Source organism: Anolis sagrei, chromosome 4, assembly GCF_037176765.1.
Source record: "Anolis sagrei isolate rAnoSag1 chromosome 4, rAnoSag1.mat, whole genome shotgun sequence".
Classification (NCBI taxonomy): domain Eukaryota; kingdom Metazoa; phylum Chordata; class Lepidosauria; order Squamata; family Dactyloidae; genus Anolis; species Anolis sagrei.
The window spans coordinates 145,888,396-145,912,206 of NC_090024.1; the positions used below are offsets into that span (position 1 = coordinate 145,888,396).

General features: G+C 40.4%; 1 protein-coding gene across 3 annotated transcripts in view; it reads left to right on the forward strand.

Moving 5' to 3' along the window:
• Positions 1 to 23,811, forward strand: part of FNBP1L (formin binding protein 1 like) — a 119,833-nt gene that overhangs the window by 31,646 nt on the left and 64,376 nt on the right. For 2 of the 3 annotated variants that reach the window (XM_060773979.2, XM_060773981.2), the window contains exon 1: positions 12,551 to 12,804. The exons of the other annotated variant lie outside the window; for it this stretch is intronic. In XM_060773979.2, the coding sequence (XP_060629962.1) occupies positions 12,781 to 12,804 (24 nt within the window). In that variant the 5' untranslated portion in view covers positions 12,551 to 12,780. Of the gene's footprint in view, positions 1 to 12,550; positions 12,805 to 23,811 lie in introns of those variants that run through there. 3 annotated transcript variants of the gene reach the window in all.

Below are 23,811 nucleotides of genomic sequence, written 5' to 3' on the forward strand. Positions count from 1 at the left end.
TCTCACAGTTCTCTCAGCTTCATCAGGAGCATAATGATGTCCCCACAGATCTTCTTTCATTATTGGGAACCGGTGGAAGTCAGACGGTGCTAAATGTGGACTGTATGGAGAATGCCGTATGGTGGTGAGATCCAGTGTCTGAAGTTTTGCTGTGGTGGCATGTGAAGTGTGTGGTCTGGCATTGTCATACTTCAGGAAAACATTTCCCTTTTCCTTTTGGACCCTTCTTGGCCATCGTTTCAAAGTTCACAGCCCATTGATGCACAGTACTCACATCAACACACTCACCATAAACAGCCTGCATTCTCTGATGAATCTCCTTTGGGGTGACACCTTCTGTTGTCAAGAATTCAATGACTGCATGTTACTTAAGTCGCATTGACCGACCGTCTGTGCAGGATTCTATACTTCGCACTTTAACAACAGAACTGTCCAATGCTAAGGCTTCCTGCCAAAATGGAACTGTAGAGGAGATTCTACTGAACAATCCAGTGCCTGCTGCATACCAGTACTGCCATCTGTTGAGGAGTTACGAAGGTGGATGCATTACTTTTCATTCAACCCTCGTATCTTAGACTTACATTAGTCTCAGATCTCAAACTGTTAACATTAAAATGTTATATTTTTAGAAAAGGATACATTAGTTTTGAGTTAAAATATGTTTATAAATTGGGATAAAATCCACATGTTTGAGTTGTATGGGATAGACTGTGCAACTAAGATAATAATATTAGATAAGAAGAAATGGAATAGAATAAACTCTTGTGTAAACAATGAAAAATAGTGATGCAGGCAAACATCAAGCGATTTTCCCAGCCTCTGTGGCAAGCAATGTAGCATTGTGAAAGAGAAGATTAGCTGCTTCCTGCTATATATAAACATCTAGATGTATAGTTCTTTTTGATACTGGTCCATATCTTTTCATATTCAACAATATTTTTTCTCTTAGAGAATCGGGTGCATGCTTTGTATTATGCTTTGTGTTTTCTGAGCAGCCCAGCATAAAAAGAAGCAAGACTTACAGTTTGCACAGGAAGTCCTTAGCTAACAAATCCACAAAGACTCTGTTACTTGCTGATCTATAATTGCATAGTTCTCATTAATGCATTTTCCTGAACTTTTGCTCAGCACCTGGGGATTTCCATCATCACAGTAGGGTTATTTCTTATATCCATACCCCATGCAAATCCCTGCTTTCCAAAGCAAAGCTATACGCAAATTATAGCCCAAAAAATGTATACCGATTATGCTAATCCAATGTTGCATTTGACATCTTGGCCTTGAATGCCTCTTCCACACACCTACATCAAACACAGCAATTATAAAGCATGGCAGCTGATGCCAAACTCTATATGTGAAGCTGATCTTTAAATAACAGTTTAAGAAAGGCTCGTGCATTTCAAAGGAAATGTTGTGTATCTATAGGCCTTCCTTTTTGAAGCTTGAAAATCTGGATAAAAGAAAAGGAGAAAGCAGACATGCATTTTTCTACTTTCAGTGTTTGCTGTAACTGTTCCATGATTTGTATTAGCCCATCAAAAGAAAGGTATGGATTATTCTGCAAGAAAGCCTAATGTAAGAGATTGCAGCGCACACATCTATTTTAATAAGCGTAAAAACATCAGGCCAATAAAAATGTGCTTCCAGTTGCTTTAATCTCAGAGAATTCTATCTTATCAACAGGAAGCATCTTCAGATTGCGTTGCCAGGAATTTTAGATTCTATTGTTATCATCCATCAGTGGGCCCTGATGTTTTTTGAGTCCCAAATTAAAATGATACCATACTGCTGGGTGCTGCGAGGTGTCATGTAAAAATAATGAAAGTTAAGTATGATTTTTCTTTTCTTTTTCATACTTAATTAAAGGGGGACACAATGGCTGGTGTTCTCGTACCGTTTCCCCTCCTCTGTTTTGTACAGCGAGCAAACAACCTGAGCCGTCAACGTCACATGATATGCGAGCAATGTTCCACTGTAAACACAAGGATGCCAGATAATGTCAGCTTTTAGAAAGGAATAATCAGCGTGTATCCTGGTGATAACTAGCCCTTGAAAGACTGCCAACATCCAATGTTCCAGAACCTTTCCAGCTTCACTCTGCAAGAGGTTAGAACAGCCAATTTGTTCAGGTCCCAGAAGGAAACTGCTCAAGCAGAAAAGGTGAGGGAAGAAAGGGGGAAAGCAGCAGACCCAGAAGAAGGAATTAAGATGGAACACAACCACTACCTCCAACAAACGACAGCAGCAGGAAGGCAGAAAACAACAGCTGTGGTCTTCCTTGTTGACTTGCATGAGAAAGGCTGCATGAGCAAACACAATCTTTTTAAACACCAGCAAGAGATAGCAGATCTTTATAAATGTCTGAAAATATCACTTTAAAAAAACCAGCATTTAAATGATGTCACTCAAGGGCTCAGAAAGGCTCTGCCATTAAAGACTTTACAGTAGTAGCACTGTGGCCCTGAAACCCACTTATTCTTTTGGAAAAGCTCATTTATCTTCTTCCATTGTAGTCTGCACTTGAGCCTGTCAGATGCAATACACATGCACTATGGACGTTGAGGGAATTGGCTTTCCCAGTGCATATTTCCTTTAATTAGTCTGAACAATGCGTTGTTTTTCTTAGAGGTCTTCCTCCCAAGTTGGTAATGTCCTTGCTTCACATTCCATAGTTTATGAGATTTTATCCAGGCCTCCGTGGAGCAGCTGTACAGAGAAGTCATTTCTTCTTAAAAGGGGAAAATGCCACACACGACTCATAATACTATGTTTCACCATGATATTGTTGCTCTTTCTTCCTGTTGCTTTATTTGCCCTCATTTTTCATGGACACACAATGCTTTTATTGAGACAAACAACCCCACCAAGACGGCGAGGTCTTGGGATTTTCCATCTGACAAGATGTTAGGCTAGGCCCCTCATTAGGCAGAAGGTGGCAACTACCCAAAGGTGCTCTCCTGTCATTTTCCTTGTGTTCCCTAGCTAACTTATAACCTCATCACACTAGAGAATGAATCCACTTTAAATCCGGTTTCCTTCTCCTGCAGAATTCTGGGGTTTGTAGTTTAGGGAGGATGTTAAAGGCTCCTCCCTGAACTACAAACCCCGGGATTCTGCAGGAGGCAGCAGTCAGATTTAAAGTGGATTCATTCCCTAGTGTGATGACGTAATTAGCCTTTTCCATCACCTTGTTCTTTGCTTTAGGCAACAAAATGTCTTGGGAGTGACTCTAATCTAAGCAGGGACAAAAAAAGTGGATACAACTTAAATCTAGCACTGATTGTCCCAACTTTCGGATGTTCTTGCTTTAACCTGACTTTGCCCACTTTAGGCAAAGTCAGGAGATACTCTGGAGTTTGTTGGAAAGTCTGAAGTATTCTGGGACCTAACAGCACTCTAGATAGCTAGATTGAATCTGATTAGGTCAGATCCTTTTTCAGATGGACACTGCACTATCATTTGACCCATGTCACTGCCCCTGCTACTCATCAACCACAACACTTCATTTGAGCATCTGGCCCCCACTGTCATACCTGTGATATCAGAATGGGGCACCCACACAACCAGCAAGAAAGAGCTCTCCCGTCTTTCTTCCTGGCTGCAAGAGCACCGCATTATGATATCACAGGCATGACAACGACCAGGAGCTCAGATTAAGATCTATGGCAAACAAAAATGGTTGCAGCAACACAGTGGGCAAAGTGATGGTTCAGCGAGAGCAATATGGCTTCACATAGATGCATCTAGCCACCTAAGAACCATTCCAGAGCATAAATGCTACGAACTGGCCATGAATTAAGTGGTCAATTTAGACTCACACTTGTTGTATCCTGCCAGACTGATACACTAATATTTCTTCATCATATTTGATGAATCAATTTAGTGTTTTTTGGGCAGAAATTACATTTTCTGTTGCTCCATTTGTTATATAAATGGATGGTTCCATGAGTATCAGCATAATTTTATCCACAAGACAGAAGGACAATAAGAAGGGAGCAATTTCTTTAGGTCCTCAGCAGCAAAAAATAAATAAATTACAAAAATAGAACAAAATAAAATCAGAAATTTAAATCCACAAGTAACTTCAAAATTACTGCATGCCGAGATACTGTAGCACCCTAGACACTGAACACCAAGCCCCCTTTCACACAATTGAATACAATCCCTCATTTTCTGCTTTGAAATGGAATATATGGCAGTGTGGACTCAGATAACCCAGTTCAAAGAGATATTGTGGGATTTTTCTCTCTTGATATTCTGGGTTATATGGCTGTATGGAAGAGCCCCAAGGACATAGAATTCACTGTAGAATTAATATAATTTGACACCACTCGAACTACCGTGGCTCAATGCTATGGAATCCTGGGATGTGTAGTTTGGTGAGGTCCCAGCACTCCTTGGCAGAGAAAGCTAAAGACTTCATGAAACTACAGCTCCCATTATTCCATAGCACTAAGGACGACATCACATTAGCGTTTTAAAGCAGAGGAGCTTGCTTTGTAATCACCAATTTGCTCCTGTAGAATTCTGGGAAATGAATTCTGGGCCCTTTGGCATTTACAGCCAAAAAAGTCCTCGGCTTCCTTAAACGAAATTTCCCAGATTTCTACAGGAGGAAGTAACACTGTAACACTCTAACAAAGCGGGCGCCTCTGCTTTAAAATACTAATGTGATATCGTTCTATGTCAAGGCAATTAAAGTGGTCAAACTGCATTAAATCTACAGTGTAGATACAGCCTCAGTCTACTAAAGATGCTACAAGATTGCTTTACATAGTGAAATTCCAGACTAACACAGCAATTCCTTTGAATACAATATTACAGGTTTGCTACACACCTCTGCAGCTATTATCCTAGAGCAATTGCTTAACATATAGCCATTTTGGAGGCGGGAAGGTATGTCTGGAGCTCAGTAGGTCACTAACGTTGTCTTAAATGGATTAGTCACGGTTTCTTCAGTTCTAACTGTTCTTGAAGAAATCAATACTGATTTGTATTGGAAATAGGCATGAAGCACTTAATCCTAGCAGTGAACTGAGCATCTGCGCTATTCATAGTGAGACCAAAAAAATATGATAGTAATATTGATCAGACAATAGAGAGGTATGCTCAGAACTGGAGAGTCTTCCAGAAGTTCCTTTCAGTGTAACCAAAGTTAAAGGATTATGGGTATTGTGGTTCATATTATGGAACTGTAGGGCCAATAGGTCCCTACTCTGGCATATTGTGTAGGGATACATATTGCAAGTTCCCCCTGGTGGCACAGTGGTTTAAACTGCTGAGTTGCTGAACTTGCTGACTGAAAGACTGGTGGTTCGAATCCAGGGATCAGGGTGATCTCCTGCTGTTAGCCTCAGCTTCTGCCAACCTAGCAGTTCAAAAACATGCAAATGTGAGTAGATCAATAGGCACTGCTTCTGCTGGAAGGTAATGCCGCTTCATGTAGTCATGTTGGCCACATGACCTTGGAGGCGTCTACAGACAACGCAGGCTCTTCAGCTTAGAAATGGATATGAGCACACACCCCCAGAGTCGGACACAACTGGACTTAATATCAGTGGAAAACTTTATCTTTACATATTGAAGCAATATTGAAGATTGAGGCAGAACAGGGTCTAGGCTAGGCATGCAGATCTGTCCTTGGTATAGCCACTGGGTTGAGCCATTTGAGCAGTCTGGACTCATGTTTCATCACTCTTGGTTGTCCTTTAAAGTAAAATAAAGGAGCTTCTGGAGGTAGTGCTTTATCAGCTTAGAAGGATCTGGTTTCTCCCAATGAGTGCTTTACCTGAAAAATTGTTCAGGTTTGGGGTACCTGGGTGGAGCTCCCAAACATAGCAAAAATGCCCCAAAAGAGCAACGTTCAGTTTGTACTACTCTTCCTCATAGCTCAGTGGTTCCCAACCTTTTTTGACCAGGGATGACTTGACCAGGAACCACTCTCCAACATTCAAACCAAAAGAGTTACGAATCAGTTTTTGGTCAACTTTAGATTCGGTTTGAGCTGCTGATTCAGAAAAATGCATTCAATAGGCCACATCAGCTCTAGTTTCTGATGCAGAACATATTTCATGGTCAGCGATAGGGAAGGAGTGGCAGGCGGTGCAAAGGGAGTGGAAATAAAATAAATAAATAAATAAATAAAAAGGAAGGAGGCTCGTGGACCTGATTTTTGTCGCCGTGGCTCACAGGTTAAGAACCACTGCCTTAGCTGAAGTTGTATTATACCACACAGTAGTATTGTTAATTTGTTGTCAAGTTGGATTCGACTTACGGTGACCCTACAAGTGAGAGACTTCCAAGGCCTTCTGTTAGCATAAAAGCCTTACTCAAATCTTGCAAATCTAGGGCCGTCCTGTGTTATGGTCTTCTTCATTTTCCTATTGCTTTCAAATATACCTAGAACACTTATCTTTTGCAGTGAGTCATGTTGCATCACAATATGCCCAAACTATAATAGTCATTTCAGTCATTTTGGCTTCTATGGAGACTTCAAGCTTGATTTTCTTCTTGGATCCATATACTTCTCTTTCTGGCAATCCATGGAATCTGAAGAACTTGTAGAAAATTCTAGTGAGCTATTTTATCAGTGATTTGCCACAAATAATTGGAAAAGTATTTTAAAAGGGCAGTGAGTCACAAGAGCTCAGGACAGGTGATGGCACCTGTAGCCAATGACATGATCCTGATAAAACGTAAGCAAGCAATACAGAAACTTTGTTAATCATTCAGCTAGTGACTCATCATTACCTCATGAATTATACTCACACTTGAGTACTTTGCAAGTTTCTGTTTAGACTCACTCTACCTGTCCTTTGTTGGCTTTTTTGCAGTCTGTCCCTCCGTTAATTGTACAAGTCAATGAGCTGAGCATCTTTTACTAGACGAACAGGCAATTATAAGCCATTATTTGAAAATGATGCTTTTGTTCATGACATTTAATAAAAAAGCATGTCTTCTGGTATTTTCAATTCCTAGAAACTTACATTGTTCCACTTAATTGCGCCTTTGGTTTCCACTCATAATGCTTAAAATATTGTATACTGCCTCTATGATTTGTACGAGACATTTTTTATTTATTGTGGTCTTGTTTGGTCTAAATTCTTGTGCTTGAGACCATCCCCCTTGTTTAGTTTATTTTTCCGCTTCTATTCGGCAAGTTAAATCAGTCCAAAACACAGGAATGCAGTTTTGGAACACAAGGGTGTTTATTAACTCACATATATAAGGGATCAAGACTTTTCTGTGACTGGTATTTATAATCATTGTCTATAGAAGAGCAATACTGAGAATTTCCACTAACAGTTCAATCATTCTTCCCTAACCCCTAGCTTAGAGTTTCCAGTGGTTAGAAACAATAAATTTAGGAATGCAAACTCTGCCTATATAGCTAGGAGAATACTTGTTTTATTTTGCTTTTCGATGAGACGTTACCATCTTCTCAATTATATACCAGTATATACTAAAATAAACGGAACATGGCAGTCCGAAAAACTCATAGCAACCCAGTGATTCTCACCATGAAAGTATTTGACAATACATTTCTATTTTTGTTTTGACAGGCTATACAAACGCATTGGATTTATGAAACAGTTCACTAATATTCCAATAAATGATCTCATATACGTTGAAAAATTATGCCACAAATGGCAATATCTAATGTCATCTTTTTCATATCATTATCAAATACTGGGGAAAAGCTTGCTGGGAACCTAGGACAAGTATTACCCTTTCCGTTTCCTAACTCAGAACAATGAGAATCACTATTTGTATCAATCTGGACTTCCTGGAATAAAGGTGAAATAGAATTAGCAGAATCGCAAGATTTATAAAGGACTTCAAAGGTCAACTTGTCCAACTGTCTGCTGATAAAGGAAACACACTGAAAACTCACCATTTGGGGTAGAGGGAGGTGGGCTGATTAATGTGCAATGCTGAAGGTGCAGAAATCAGTCCCTCTGACCAAATGTATGTGTGTGTGTGTGTGTTAGTACTCAGATAGGAGACTGCCAATGAAAATCAGGTGCTATGCGCTATCTTTCAGATGAAGGAACTGGAAAAACTATTTCTGACTATTCTTTGCCTAATAAAACCTTATCGGGTTTTCTTGAGGTTGCTATCTATTTATCTATCTCTTGTGGCCAACACAGCTAGAAATGTAGAACAGTGTGGAAATACTGGGGCAGAATCCATTTATCCTTGGTTTTGGCTTTCGGTGTTGTTTTTTTTTGTGTTGCTTAGTGTGCCAAAGCCTGTAGACTCAGAAATTAGCTTTTCGAATGCCCCTTTGCATGTTTATGTGTTAGTACTTGAATAGGAAACTGCAGGCGATAGCAAAGTCACCTCTGGATATTCCTTGCCTGAGAAAGCCATATGCAAGCCATGTGGATGCTGTAAGTCAACAGGTAACTTGAAGGCACACACGTATAAGCAGCCATCTGCTTGTCTATCAATCACCTCAGGCCAATCCCTGCAGCTAGCAATGTAGCAGAACGTTAGACAGGTTGGGCCGGAGCCTTCCTCTCTCTTCTGCTTAACTTTGGCTGATGATGGGTTTGGCCTTCCTTATCCATCTATCTATATATGTGTAGTTGTCTGTCTGCTTCTCTACCTAGCAATAACTTCAGGCTGGTCCCTGTGGCTAAAAGTGTAGTAGTGAGGAAAGAGCTGTGCTGGAGCTTTCCTCTCTATTTTGCTTGCCTTTGACTGGCATGGAGTTTTCCTACCTCATCTATATGTGTCCGTATAATCTCTTTGTACTTTCTCAAACAGCATAATGCAGGTCAAAATGTATGTATGCTCTTACCGACCCCTTCAGTATGTGTGTGTTAGTATTTGGATGGGAGACTGCCAGTGCATCCCAGGTGCTATAGGCTATTGTTCCAGATAAAGACAATAGCAAAACTACTTGTGTTTATGATTTGCCCAAGAATACCCCATGAAATTGCCAAAAGTCAAGAGACAACTTGAAAGGCACAGCCGTATATGTAGCCACCTGCCTATCAAGCACCTCAGTCTAATTCCTGCAGCTAACAATGTAGCAGAGTGTAGGACAGGTTGAGCTGGAGCCTTCCACTTTCCTCTGTTTGACAGGCTGATGATAGGTTTGGCCTTCATTATCCATCTATCTATATGTATGTAGTGTTCTGTCTGCTTAACTACCTAGCAGTCACCTTAGCCCAGACCCTGCGGCTATAAATGTAGCAGTGAGGAAAGAGCATGGCTGGAGCCTTCTTCTGATTTGCATGGCTTTGACTGGAATGAAGTTGCACTTCATGTATGTATGTATGTATGTATAATCTCCCTGTACGTATTTGTTAGTATTCAGATGGGAGACTGCCAGTGAAAACCAGTTGCTATAGGCTATTGTTCCAGAGAAAGGCGACTGCAAATCCACCTCTGGGTATTCTTTTTCCAAGAAAACCCTTATGAAATTTGAGGCAATCTGAAGACACAGACATATATGTAGCTGTCTGACTGTCTAACCCTCCAGGCCAATCCCTGAAGCTAGAAATGTAGCTGGGCTGGAGCCTTCCTCTCTTGGTTTAGGCCAAATAACGAATGTATTCAGCTAGTAAGAAGTAAATTAATATGGCACATTCTGTGTATCCTATCAAACAGTTAGACAATAACTAATGGTTTATCAGTGTCCTTTTCTCCAAACCAATGCTGGGATACAAGGTGGCATTTTCAAAATATCTTTCTTATCCTAATTTGGTTCATTCAATGGCTTTGACTGGGGATGGAGTTACCCTTCCTCATCTATCTATCGGTCTGTTTGTCATTTCTCTCTCTGTGTGTTAGTATTTTGATGGGATACTGCTGATGAACACCAGGTGTTAGAAAAAGATAGCAAAACCACCTCTGGGTATTATTTCTATCCTGCCTTTCTTCCCATGGGAACTCAAGGCGGCTAGCATCTATCCACATTAAACAGTTCAAAAAGAACAATACAAAAGTTAAAAAACAATTAAATAATAACAGTGTGATAAAAAACACAATTAAAATACAGGAAACACGCTACAATGGCCTTTAAAACTCATATCCCTCCCAATCCCTCCCACTCTCCCCAGAGCCTCCCCTTACCCACAAAAGTCTGTTGGCAAAGATCTTGACCTGCTTTCGGGAGGCGAGCAAGGATGGGGCCATCCTGGTCTTTCTTGGGAGTTCCACTGTCTGGGAGCAGTCACTGAAAAGGCCCTTTACCTCGTTCCTGCCAAGTTTGCTTGAATGGGTGGTGGAACAGAGAGAAGGCACTCTCCAGTAGATCATAGATGTCCTTCAGGTTGATAGAAAGAGACACGGTCCTTCAGATAACCTGGACCAGAGCCATATAGGGCTTTGTAGGTCAACCTAGCACTCTGAATTGTGGTCAGAAACATGTTGGCAGCCAGTAGAGCTATCGCAACAGAAGAGCAGTACGCTCCCTTTAGCCACCCCCAGTTAGCAGTCTGACTACTGCTCTTTGGGCCAACTGAAGTTTCAGAGAACTTTTCAAAGGCAGCCCCATGTAGACCAAATTACAATAGTCCAACCAGGATGTAACCAAGGCATGTACCACCATGGCCAGATCTGACTTCTCCAAGAACGGGTGCAGTTGGCACAGTAGCTGTAACTGTGCAAAAGCACTCCTGGTCACTGCTGATACCTGGGCCTCCGAGTTCAGAGCCAAGTCCAGGAGCACTCCCAAACTGCGAACCTGCCTTTTCAGGGGGAGTGTAACTCCATCTAACACAAGCTGACTATTTCCTGATCTGTCTTACAAGTGACCAAGAGCACCTCTGTCTTGCTTGGATTAAGCTTCAATTTGTTTGCCCTCATCCAGTCCATTTCAGCATAGGAACTACTTCCTTGGAATTAGGAGTGATAGAGTTGGGTGTCATGTGCATATAGATGGCACCATACTCCAACAAAGATCCGCCTAGTCAAAGCCATGGTATTCCCTGTAGTAACCTACGGATGTGAGAGCTGGACCTTAGGGAAGGCTGAGCGAAGGAAGATAGATGCTTTTGAGCTGTGGTGTTGGAGGAAAGTGCTGAGAGTGCCTTGGACTGAGAGAAGATCCAACCAGTCCATCCTCCAGGAAATAAAGCCCGGCTGCTCATTGGAGGGAAGGATACTAGAGACAAAGTTGAAGTACTTTGGCCACATCATGAGGAGACAGCAAAGCTTAGAGAAGACAATTATGCTGGGGAAAGTGGAAGGCAAAAGGAAGAGGGGCCAACCAAGGGCAAGATGGATGGATGGCATCCTTGAAGTGACTGGACTGACCTTGAAGGAGCTGGGGGTGGTGACGGCCGACAGGGAGCTCTGGCGTGGGCTGGTCCATGAGGTCACAAAGAGTCAGAGACGACTGAACGAATGAACAACAACATACTCCAAAACTCCAGATAACCTCTCTTCCAGTAGTTTCATGTATATGTTGAACATTATTTTCTGTTGGTCATGGGGGTTCTGTGTGGGAAGTTTGGCCCAATTCTAACCATGGTGAGGTTCAGAATGCTCTTTGACTGTAGGTGAACTATAAATCACAGCAACTACAACTTCCAAGTGTCAAGGTCTATTTTCCCCAAACTCCACCAGTGTTCACATTTGGGCATATTGAGGATTTGTGGCAAGTTTGGTCCAGATCCATCATTGTTTGAGTCCACAGTGCTCTCTGGATGGAGGTGAACTACAACTCCAAACCTCAATGTCAATGCCCAGCAAACTCTTCCAGTATTTTTCTTGTTCATGGGAGTTCTGTGTGCCAAGTTTGGTTCAATTCCATCACTGGTGGAGTTCAGAATGCTCTTTAATTGTAGGTGAACTATACATCCCAGCAACTACAACTCCCAAATGACAAAATCAATCCCCCACCCTCCAACCCTACCAGTATTCAAATTTGGGTGTACTGGATATTTGTACCAAATTTGGTCTAGTGAATGAAAATACATCCTGCAAATCTGATATTTATTTTATGCTTCAGAACAGTAGCAAAATTAAAGTTGTGAAGTAGTCATGAAATTAATTTTTATGGTTGGGGGTCACCACAACATGAGGAACTGTATTAAGGGGTCACAGCATTAGTAAGGTTGAGAACCACTGTTCTAGAGGCATTCTCTCCTGACGTTTCGCCTGCATCTATGGCAAGCATCCTCAGAGGTAGTGAGGTGAGTCAGGAGAGAATGCCTCTGAGGATGCTTGCCATAGATGCAGGCGAAACGTCAGGAGAGAATGCCTCTAGAACATGGCCATATAGCCCGAAAAAACCTACAACAGCCCACAACTGTTTTGGTTCGCTCCTGACACGATAAATAAATAAACCACCTGGAGGGCCGGCTGAGTGGGAAAAGGACAGGGCCTGAGGCTGTCAGGACTGGTGGGAGTGGGAGTCCAAACCACCTGGAGGGCACATAACTGAGCCAAGGCTTCCCTGTGTCGAGTGGCGAGGCCTCTTCCCGGCGTCCTCCGCGGCTCGAGCACCCCTCCCCTCCTCGAAGGGGCGGAGCTTCCTCCTCCTCCTCCTCCTGCGTCCATCTCTGAAGAAAGGGAGGGGAAGAAGGCGGGGCCAAGAGAGAGAGAGCGCGCGAGCGTGAGTCCGAGCGCGCGCCTCTGCTGCCGCCGCTGTTTCTGTTTCCGTGTGGGGTGTGCAGTGCATTCAGCGGCGCCGTGTCCCGTCCCCCCTCGCCCCTCCCTTTTTTCCGAGCAGCGCGAGGGACGGAGAGGAGGCTTCGGAGCCACACACACACCGAGGATCCTCGCGCCTGAGGCAGCAGCGGCGGCAGAGAAGGGGTCGCCATGAGTTGGGGCACAGAGCTGTGGGTGAGTGCCTTGCTTGGCTTTATTGTGTCTGGGAGGAGGCACAGGAGAGAAGGGAAGAAAGGGAAGGGGAACAGGAGGGAGGGAGCGCGCCCTTTTCGGCGCCTTTGTTGAGGGAAGCGCCTGAGGGGGGAGAAGGGGGCATGTTGTGGGTCTCCCGTGGGGCCGGGAAGGAGGGGGCGGGGCTTCGGTGCCCGCCTGTGTGATTTCCCTCAGCCCTCCTCACTCCCAGCGCTCTCTCTTCTCTGGAGTATTTGCATATTGGGAGATGGTGGAGACCCAAGCCTCCCCACAGCATTCATACACGTTGGGGGGACCTTGGTATCCGCCAGGGTTGGGTTCTTCCCTGGATATCGAAATCCTTGTCTACTCCAACCCCGTGGGAGACAGCGATGGGCCCAATTTCAAAGCCCATTTCCGTTCATCCTTTGAAGCACCCTACAGTGGTAGAAAAAGTTGCCCCTCCCCTCGATAAAAGGGCAAAATCAAGATGAATATGGAATTAAAATAAATACAAAATATGGGGAAATTTATATCCTGCCTTCCCCCATCTTCTATATAAATAAAAATGTAACGTTCGTTTGTGGGATTAACATAACTCAAAAACCACTGGACAAATTGACACCAAATTTGGACACAATACACCTATCAGGCTAACAAGTGATCACCACTCATATTTGTTTGTGACAGGCTATACAAACACATAGGATTTGTGAAACAGTTCACTAATATTCCAATAGATAATCTCATATACATTGAAAAATTATGCCACAAATGGCAATATCTAATGTCATTTTGAACATAACTCAAAAACCACTGGTCAAATTGACACCAAATTTGGACAAAATACACCTTTCAGGCTAACAAGTGATCACCACTCATATTTTTTGTGACAGGCTATACAAGCACATAGGATTTATGAAACAGTTCACTAATATTCCAATAAATATCCTCATATAAATTGAAAAATTATGCCACAAATGGCAATATCTAATGTCATTTTTAACACAACTCAAAAACCACTGGGCAAATTGGCACCAAATTTGGACAAAATACATCTGTCTGGCTAACAAGTGACCATCACTCATAAAAACACTGAAAAACACAGCAGATGGGACTTAAAAAGCAAAAAAAATTGCATTACAACGCATGCACAAAACCACACATATATACCCAAACACACATATACACAAATATATATATACACACACAAAACACATATACACAGACTAGGCCACAGCAACGCGTGGCAGGGGACAGCTAGTATTCTATATTAATTTATTATTTTTATTAATATAATAAATAAATAAATTATCCTAGCCCAGTTGTATATAACAAACCCATAGGCCTTCCTAGCCATTTAATTTCAATGAATTATCACCCCACAAAGGCTTCCTTGAATAGGAAGGTTTTATATATTTCCAAGCCATGGATGGTGGATAGGGAGGGCTGACGGTATCTTATATGCTTGACTTGAACTTAATAGTATACCGAAGCCCTGAATTGTGGAATTATTATTATATTTATTTATACCCCACTTTATCTCCCTGAAGGGGACTCAAAGCGACTTAACATAAAAGCATCAGCATAACAATTTACAAGTATACAAACATTAAAGCAGGATTAAATATTATTATTATATTTATTTATACCCTGCATTATTTCCCTGAAGGGAACTCAAAGCAGATTAACATAAAAGCATCAGCATAACCATTTACAAATATGCAAACATTAAAACAGGATTAAGTAGTATTATTTATTTATAACATGCTTTATCTCCCTGAAGGGGGCTCAAAACCACTTAACATAAAAAGCATCAGCATAACAATTTACAAATATACAAACATTAAAACAGGATTAAATATAACCAGTATTTAAAAATTCCAGTTAAAAACCATTAAAACACATTCAAAGTTAAAAACCAAGTTAAAAATCCATGGGTACAGAGGGCTGAGGAGTATATCTTATGACTGACAATTATAATACATTCAGTATTTTACAATAATGGTGTGCCTGGAACAAAGCTTATGTTGATTGGACCATCCAAAAGCAAAGGTGCCACTATCTCAGCCATCCAAGTGGACCATTTTGGAGTATTTGTGATTTCTGGAATAGGGCTATTCAATCCATAGGTTGCTGAGCATTGATCTGGTTTGTAGAGTGAACCTCCCCTCCATTTCTTAAACAAAGAAACTGCCTGTGCACCGGGCAATAGAGATCCATTAAGGCTTTCCTGCTGAGAGAGGCTGGCGACTGCATGTCCTGGTTTCCTGCTCAGGAAGAAAATAAAGGTGAAAAGGTCTTTGAGGCTTGCCAGTTCCTTCAGGCGTGAGTCATCCTGCTCTGGGAGCTGTAGACAATGCTGCCTTCCTAGGGAATGGCTACCAGTCAAGAAGAAAAGGAGGTGTGTTAGGCTCTATGGGAGGTATTGGTTTAGGGCACCGCAGTCTTGCCAACGAACCGGGAACACTGCTTGCTAACTCGCAGCCAAGCCTTCATTTCAATATAATTGAGCTCTGAAGGCTAAAATGAGAGGGACTCTTGATTACAATCTTGTCGACTCGGGTTTGCGAGATGGAACTGAATCACCATTTGCTGCCGTTCGGGAAGGCGTACAGTTCTCTCTATCAGGGTATCCGAGGAACAGGCTAATAGTTTGCCGTGCTATCCACGTACACACAGTCCTCGCCTATTTAAAACCCATTACTAGCGCTTACTGATAGTAACAGTGGTGGGCAAGCCAATATACACAGAGCTCTGCGGTGCCAACAACAACATGACACAGTGCCTAAGGCTCCCCTAGTAGGCCTCGCAGATAAATTATTATTTCAGTTAGATGAATGGATGGAGAGTAATGGGGAAATTTGAAAAAGAGGAAGCAACCTAGAGGCCCAGTTGTGAACTGTATGGGCTGGTATACGATTGTTTGTTGAAAGATGGAGATGATAGACACCGTCTCTAAAATAGAATGTTTCAGTTGTTCATATGGCTGATCAGGAAGTCTTGTCATGTAATTCCTTCCATTTGTCTAGTGATTTGGCATTGTTTCAATGTCAAAAGGCTTTTTGAAAAAGGTATAGCAGTTTTTGCATAAGTTTTGAAAGACTGATTGGAAAATTGAAAATATATTAACAAAAATGTTTGCAAAAACGTGAGTATTGCTTATCTAAAATGCTAAGGGCCAGAAATGTTTTGGATTTTGAGTGATTTCTTAATTTGAAATACCTGTTTTATACGTATATAGAATCATAGAGTTGGAAGAGACCTCATGGGTAATCCAGTCCAACCCCCTACCAAGAAGCAGGAATATTGTATTCCTAATGTTCAGATGGAATCTCCTTTCTTGTAGTTTGAAGCCATTGTTCCACATCCTAGTCTCCAGGGAAGCAGAAAACAAGCTTGCTCCCTCCTCCCTATTACTTCCTCTTACATATTTATACATGGCTATCATGTCTCCTGTCAGCCTTCTCTTCTTCAGGCTAAACATGCCCAGCTCTTTAAGCTGCTCCTCGTCATAGGCTTGTTCTCCAGATCCTTGATCATTTTAGTTGCCCTCCTCTGGACACATAATTAGATATCTTGGGGATGTGACCCAAGTCTGAACACGAAATTAATTTCTGTTTCATATTCGATTTGTATACATAACTTGAAGGTAGTTTTATTTGTGATTATTAATAATGAAACATAGTTTGTGTACATTGAAGCATCAGAAAGCAAAAGTGTCACAATCTCCGCTACCCTCACAGATAGTTTTGGATTTAGGAGTATTTTGGATTTCAGAATTTTAGATAAAGGATGATCAACCTATATAACATATTCATTTTATATTAAGGATTGATATAATTTTGTAGCATGCTGATATCATATAATATCATGAAAATGTGTTCTGATCAGTTTAAAAACAAAATATTGATTTATATAAGGGCCTATGTATCCCAAAGGCACCAGATCTTGTTTGATGATAGAAGCTGATCAGGGTCAGACCACCAATGAATACCAGGTGCAGTTCGCTATTTTTCAGAGGAACTGGCAAAATCACTTCTGGCTATTCCTTGCCTAAGAAGGTGACAGGCAACTTGAAGGCACATACCTACCCCTAGGTTGTGTCATTTAAGGATTATACTTTCGCATTCATTAAGTAAACTGTGTTGGGGAGTGTCAGGAAATTAGGCTATTTATTTCAAAGATGGAGTCTAACTTGCTTTTAAACCATGGCAATTATGGTACTCTGGGTATTCTTGGCCTACAACTCCCACCAACCCTAATTAGCACAGCAAATAGTGAGAGATTCTGAAAGCTGCAGTCCAAAACCTTCTGGAGACTCACAGTTGCACACTTCTGCTATAAGACAGGTCAAGATTGCAAGATGTTTGTCCCTTGATGTTACCTTATTGCATCCCTCACACTTGGCTATGTTTTCTAAGGCAGATGACAATTGCAGTTCAACAATATCTGGAGGGCAACAAGTGCCTCACCCATGTTTTAGTGTCTAAAGTTCTCACAGATACTAAAACGGAACCAGAAGCTTTCAAATACCTTATGGCTGTTTGAGATTTTTTGTTATCATTTTAGCTTAACTGCATCTTGCTTTGACATTTGAAATTGTAATTATGATGTAGTGGAGACAAACCATTTGTGGAGTTGACTTGTTTTCATCAACATCATAGAATCATAGAATCAAAGAGTTGGAAGAGACCTCATGGGCCATCCAGTCCAACCCCCTGCGTAGAAGCAGGAATATTGCATTCAAATCACCCCTGACAGATGGCCATCCAGCCTCTTTTTAAAAGCCTCCAAAGAAGGAGCCTCCACCACACTCTGGGGCAGAGAGTTTCACTGCTGAATGGCTCTCAGAATTAGGAAGCTCTTCATGTTCAGATGGAAATGTTCAGATCATGGTTTAGGGGCTGGAAGTCCAACAAATGGATTGATCTGAAATCGCTGTGGAGTAATTTCTAATGGATATGGATATTTACCTAGACTGTTTTAGTGTTAGTTGGCAGCTTGCAACCTCCCCCATTTTGGAATTGGGGTTTTGTTTTGTTTTTTTGTTTGGGTTTTTTGCACTAAAGTCAATGTAGACTTTTTTAAAAAATATCAGGATGTTTAAAAATTAATAGATGAAATTTAGGGTATATTATTGAAACAAGACTTTGATTTTAAGAACCAAATACTTGGTTCTAAGAAACATACTTGTATGTTTTATTTTCCACATTTCTGAATAAAACACACCCAAAGTGATATTTCTAAATTGTGTGAACATAATGTTTAGCCGTTCTCCTGCTGACTTGGCACCATCTGTCTTGGGCTCTGTCAGACTCTCTTGACCTGTGTAGATGATGTGCTAATGTATTCCTTTACAAACTGTGTCCTCTCTTGTATATTCTTAGACCCTAAGAGCTTCTGGAAACAGCATGTAATCACTCTGCCTCTCTCTCATTGCCTCACAACATCATATTGCTGTTAAATTAATATTGGGTAGTAAAAAATAAAAAATGCAGTACTAATCAAAATCATAAAAATATTTCTGCAAATTCAGCAGATTTTGTTTTTGTTTTTAAGTGGTGCTATTAAATCAGACTGGTAAGTTCAGTAAGTAATATTACTGCGTTCAGTACAAATGCCTCCTGCTATTGTTGTTTTTGTTACGTTGGCACAGACCTACCTGCTTTTTCTTTGAATTCTGAGTGTGCTCTGCTAGGTACTGTGGTAACCGATGGTAAAAGCTGGTGGAAATTGACAGAAACAAAATCACAATAAAGCATTTTACTGAGGCTGTGGGACTTAAGAAAGAATGAGGAGTCTATTGAAACATGCAATCCACCTTGAACATTGGTCTATTATAAGACAGAGTGTAATTTAAGCTTTAAATGATAAAGATGTGCATGCCTTTACAGAAGCTGCATGGGACTTATGGATGTGTATACAGTACAGTCCCTCTCTAAAATGATGTAGGGAATCTATATCTAAATAGGATGTAATGATCTGGTATGTGAAATCAATGGAACTGCTAAGCTTCCGTTTTTCTCTTGGTACATGTGTGTATAACACATATAACACAAACTAAATTTCAAACCTCTTGTAGAGTGAGATTTTAAAATGGTCCATAAACATTTGTTTAATAGTTGCTAGTTCTACTTTAGATGGAATGAGACACATTTCTATTTTAAAACACCACATACCAACATGTCATATTGGTTTATTTAATGTTCATAAATTAAAGTAATTGACTTGCAATGCTTTTAAATGCTTTTATTAAAATGCTAGGTAGTATTCTAATAAAAAGAAATAACTAAATATAAAAATCCTGTAATACATTTTGAAAAACTATATATTTGCTTTTTTAGCAGGGATAAAAGAATCTTAAGATGTCCTTTGTTTTGTGTCTCAGGGCCCTTCCACACATCCATATAACCCAGAATATCAAGGCAGTTGATCCACAATATCTGCTTTGAACTGGATTGTCTGATTCCACACTATGGATTTTATACAGCTGTGTGGAAGGGGCCTCAGATATCATTTTAGAGTCAGGTGTGGCAATTTAGGAAGTTTCTGGAAAGTATTGTTCTCAGAAGTATGTTCTTGTTTACTTTCTGTTTGAGGACTCTTTATAATAAAATAATTTTTAAACAAAGAGGGTGGTGTATGAATTACTTTATTTGGACTGGAATCCTTGTTTTGTAATGAAATCCAAGGATTGTGAACTGGAAGTACAACTCATGGTCTAAATTGATTCAGTTTCTGTACTTAAGCAATGTGCTTGTTACACTGAGTCATTTTTATTATATGTTTTTATAGTCTGGCTAAGATATGCTTCATTAAAATGAAGTCATCCTACTATATTTTATGTCATTAATACAAATATCTGCTGCATCCAAAGAAACAAACATGCTTGAGCTTTTTGTTAATTGTGATTAAAATGTCTTTCTTTTCAGAGATCTTTGAAATTACTGTAGACTTTATGATACTGGTACTCCAGATATTGCAATAGAGCTAATTCAGTGGTGAACCACAGTAGGGGGATAAGATTAATACAGTGGTTCTCAACCTGTGGTCCGTGGACCACCAGTGATCTGCAAGAATGAAAATATGGTCTGTGGCCTCACCATTACTACAGCGTTGCCTCAAAACCACGAGGCAATGAGAGCAACTGGTCTCGTGAAACCTTACAGTGCCGAGGCAATGGGGATGTCAGGAGGGGAGAGGCTGACTACTCACAAAAGATTACTACTATCACATCAGCTCTAGACTACTAAATATGGTTTTCTGTGGTTGAGCAGATTGCGACTACTGTATGACACATGTTCTGTATCAGAAACTAGAGCTAATGTGGTCTATCCAATGCAATTTTCTGAATCGGCACCCCAAATAACCAAACCGAATCTAAAGTTGACCAAAAACCAATTCGTAACCGTTTTGGTACTAATATTGGAGAGTGGTCCCTGGTCACAGTGGTCCCTGGTTAAGTGGTCTTTGGTCAAAAAAAGGTTGGGAGCCACTGGATTAATAGAACACAAAAAGAGGAAAACCCTTAAACAATCTTTATTGAGATGTAGTGCATTTTAAACAAATAGTTTTCAGTGTAGTGTCCTTACTACAGTGTACAAGCACATTATTCTCCTGAAATAGCTTTTCAGCAAGATGTAATTGTAATGGCAAATGAAAATTTAGAAAAATCTAATATTGCATACTTTCATAGTATTATAATTGAAAATATTTATTATTTTTCTTATCTTGATCTATAGACACTGTCATTTAGGGTTGTAAATAGTATAATGTGTTATGTGTATATTGATCTGTTCTGTCCCTTGAATCCATTTTTCCATTCTGTACCTAATCGGAATCAAAGGGAGATAGGCACAAACAGATTGTCAGACATTTCTATTTCTTTCCTTCCAATATCAAAAATTGCACATACTGCAGGCTTTAGCAAAACCTGATTGTTGTTAAATATTTGCTGTATTTCAGTATGACCTGCATGCTGGTACTAATTTCTTTAGAAGAGTTGCTTGTCCACATAATAAGCTCCTTATATGTGTTAAAAGCCTGCAAGTGGGGTTATTTCAGTTTGTAAGGATTTGTTGAGTGACTCTACATGCCAGTTTAAACATTTAAGGATGCTCTTTCATGTGGTTTGAGGAGACTGAGTAATGGTCATAATCTTGCTGTGGAAAAGCCGCATCCTGTAGTAAGCTGGCTGGGTGAAGCATTGAGCAGTGTTGATGTAGCTGTGCAGGACTGTCTATATGTCCACAGGATAGTTGGCTACTCAAGAGGCACAGCTCCTTTCTTGCACAGACCTGCTTGAGTTAATAAATTCTCTCCACTAGCTACCTAAAATAATTCAGACGTCAGCATTCTTCAGAGTTCAGTTCAAAATCTTTCAGTTTACTACAGTCAGCCCTCCACATTCACTGGGATTAGTGTCACAGGACCCCTGTAAAGTGAACTGCAAATAAAGACATTACTATTTTTTTCATCTGAAAGAATACCTCTCTAGGAATTTGTAGGTCCTCCAAGATAACACTATTCAACTTCTGTTGGAAGCTGATCATAGATTCAGACTGCAGGACTTAGTGATTCCCAGAAAGGCGTTCTCTCTAAAAAATCTCCAGGTTCTCCAGCATGACCAGCAGAAATTTCCCATGGAGTCACACTGAAAGACCAAGAGCTTTCTAGAAAAATAACATTTTTATCAAATCCATGAATAATCAGATCCTCAAAAGTCAAACCTAGAAATGTGGAGGGCTGACAAGAGTTTATTTTTGCAGTGTGCTTGGAAAAGAAAAATATAGAAACTGTAACTCTATATATTAATTTCTTAAGGAATGGTCTGTTGCATTCAGAATCGGAAGCCGTAATGGAATGTGATCCTGGCAGATTTCTCAGCTACAGATTGCAAAATGTTATGACTCTAGCTTTGAAGCAGGCTTTTGTAGTGCTCTTGAGAGAGAGTTGTAGCAGTTTTTAGAGAGGTTTCTTATCTACCTGCTTTATGTGGATGGTTGAAACTGTCTCAGATAAAAGTTTTCTCTCCAGTTTCTATAATGGAAATGTTGCAGATAAATAGAAAAAGCCCACAAAAATGTTACCAGACGTCCTGCAGAATGAGTTGTAGGGCAGCTTGAATGACAGGTTTGGCAAGTTACTTGCCTCAGAGGTATTGTTACTCCCTCCAAATTAACTGGCATATAGTTAACTGTCAAACTACCTTATTCTAGACTTGTGAAGTTTGTTTGGGGCATGAAAATAAGAAAATAATATACCTTACTAGCCAGTTTTTGCTCATGTTGAATTTAGTTTTTCTTAACAGCAAATCCTTTCCGTTGTTGTCTGAGTTAATGGCCATCTGATACTTCTTGTTCTGTTTCCAGAGTAAGTGAATCACTGGTCTTGAGATGCTAGTTAAATCTTCTAGGTCAGTAGTGATTGTCCACTATTTTTCAGCTGAATTATTTAAACTGAACTGCCAAAGTGGATATCTTGTTGTTCTTGGTATGCTTCCAGTTTATGGCAACTGTATGAGAGACCTTCAGGAGATCGACTGTTAACAGCCCCTTCTCGGCTTTGCAAACTCAGCTCATGTCATGATAAATGCACCTGATGTTGTCAAATCCACCTGTAGTGCAGTCTTCCTGTTTTCCTAATGCCTTCACCTTTATCAAGGACTGTCACCTTACCTGCTGAGTCATGTTGTCTTGTGATATACCTAGAGTACAATGGCTTCAGCGTCGTCATTTTTGTTTATTGGGCGAGTTCAGGCTTGATTTGCTGTTTGATACATCACAATATCTTTCACAGATATATCCAACATAGTTCTCAGAGCTATGTGGCACTGCTGCAGGAGACAGAATGTTTTTCAGCAAGGTGTGGAAAAAAGATTTTCCCAAGAATCATAGATTTCATTATCCTCTCCCTCCCCGCCCAAATATATAGATCAAGAACATGGCAGCTTGGAAGTGGAACATCTCCTGGAACAGATGTGAATCTGTTTGATTATTATGACATTGAATGATGAATAGCTTTTTAGTAACTATTTGGAATTCTATTTCTGCTCTTTGAAAAGTGAAAGTGAGATCTTTGAAAGTGAAAGTGTTGGCACATCTTGATGTCTGATTGATGGAGGTTTGGGCTTTCATAATCCAGAACATTGATTCTCGGGCGATATGATGTGGAGGGCCAGACATTTTTCCACAGCATGACAGGGACCAGAAATATATTTGTGGCTATTCAATGCAATTTTTTTATTTTCTAAAAGCCTGCCAGGGATCAGCTACCAATGCTCATGTGAAGTGAACACCACGAAGTAGCACTGATTTGGAGCCCCTTAAATGCACAAAGTGTTGAAGTGATGCAGGCCATACCTATACAGTCAACCGTCTGCATTTGCAGACTCAACTTATTCATGGAGTTCATGAATCTTTGGGTATCCAGCATGACTCTATGGTCAACTTCTTCCAGAATTTAACTGTAAAATTGTGCTCAACAACATAGTAAAATTGTAAGCCACCCCAAGTCCCTTTTGGGTGATGGTGGCAGGTTATAAATAAAGTTATTATTATTATTATTATTATTATTATTAGTGAGATTCCTAGACTGAACTTTTTTTTTTGCATTTGTAGGTCAGTATTTGGCAGAAGTAGACCACAAAATCATGCTAACCCAGTGATTCCTAGAGTAGTGTTCTCTCAGGTTAAAAAAATAGTGTGTGTTTTTTTTTAAATGCATGAGACTGAATGCAAAAAAAAATCACACAAAGATGGAACAGATTCTTATATATTGTAAACTTACCTAATTAGTGCATCTAGAACAGTGCAAAGTGGTGGATACTGGATCGATTTTGGTCCATGAACAGTCATCTACAGGCCCCCTGGTAAGGTTCCAAGAAGGGAATGTGTTTTACAATATGTAGGTTTACAATATGTAGAAGTCTGTTCCCTCTTTGGGTGATATCATTTTGTTTTTGCAATCATTCTCAATTGGGTCTACCCAATGTGCACAAATAAATGT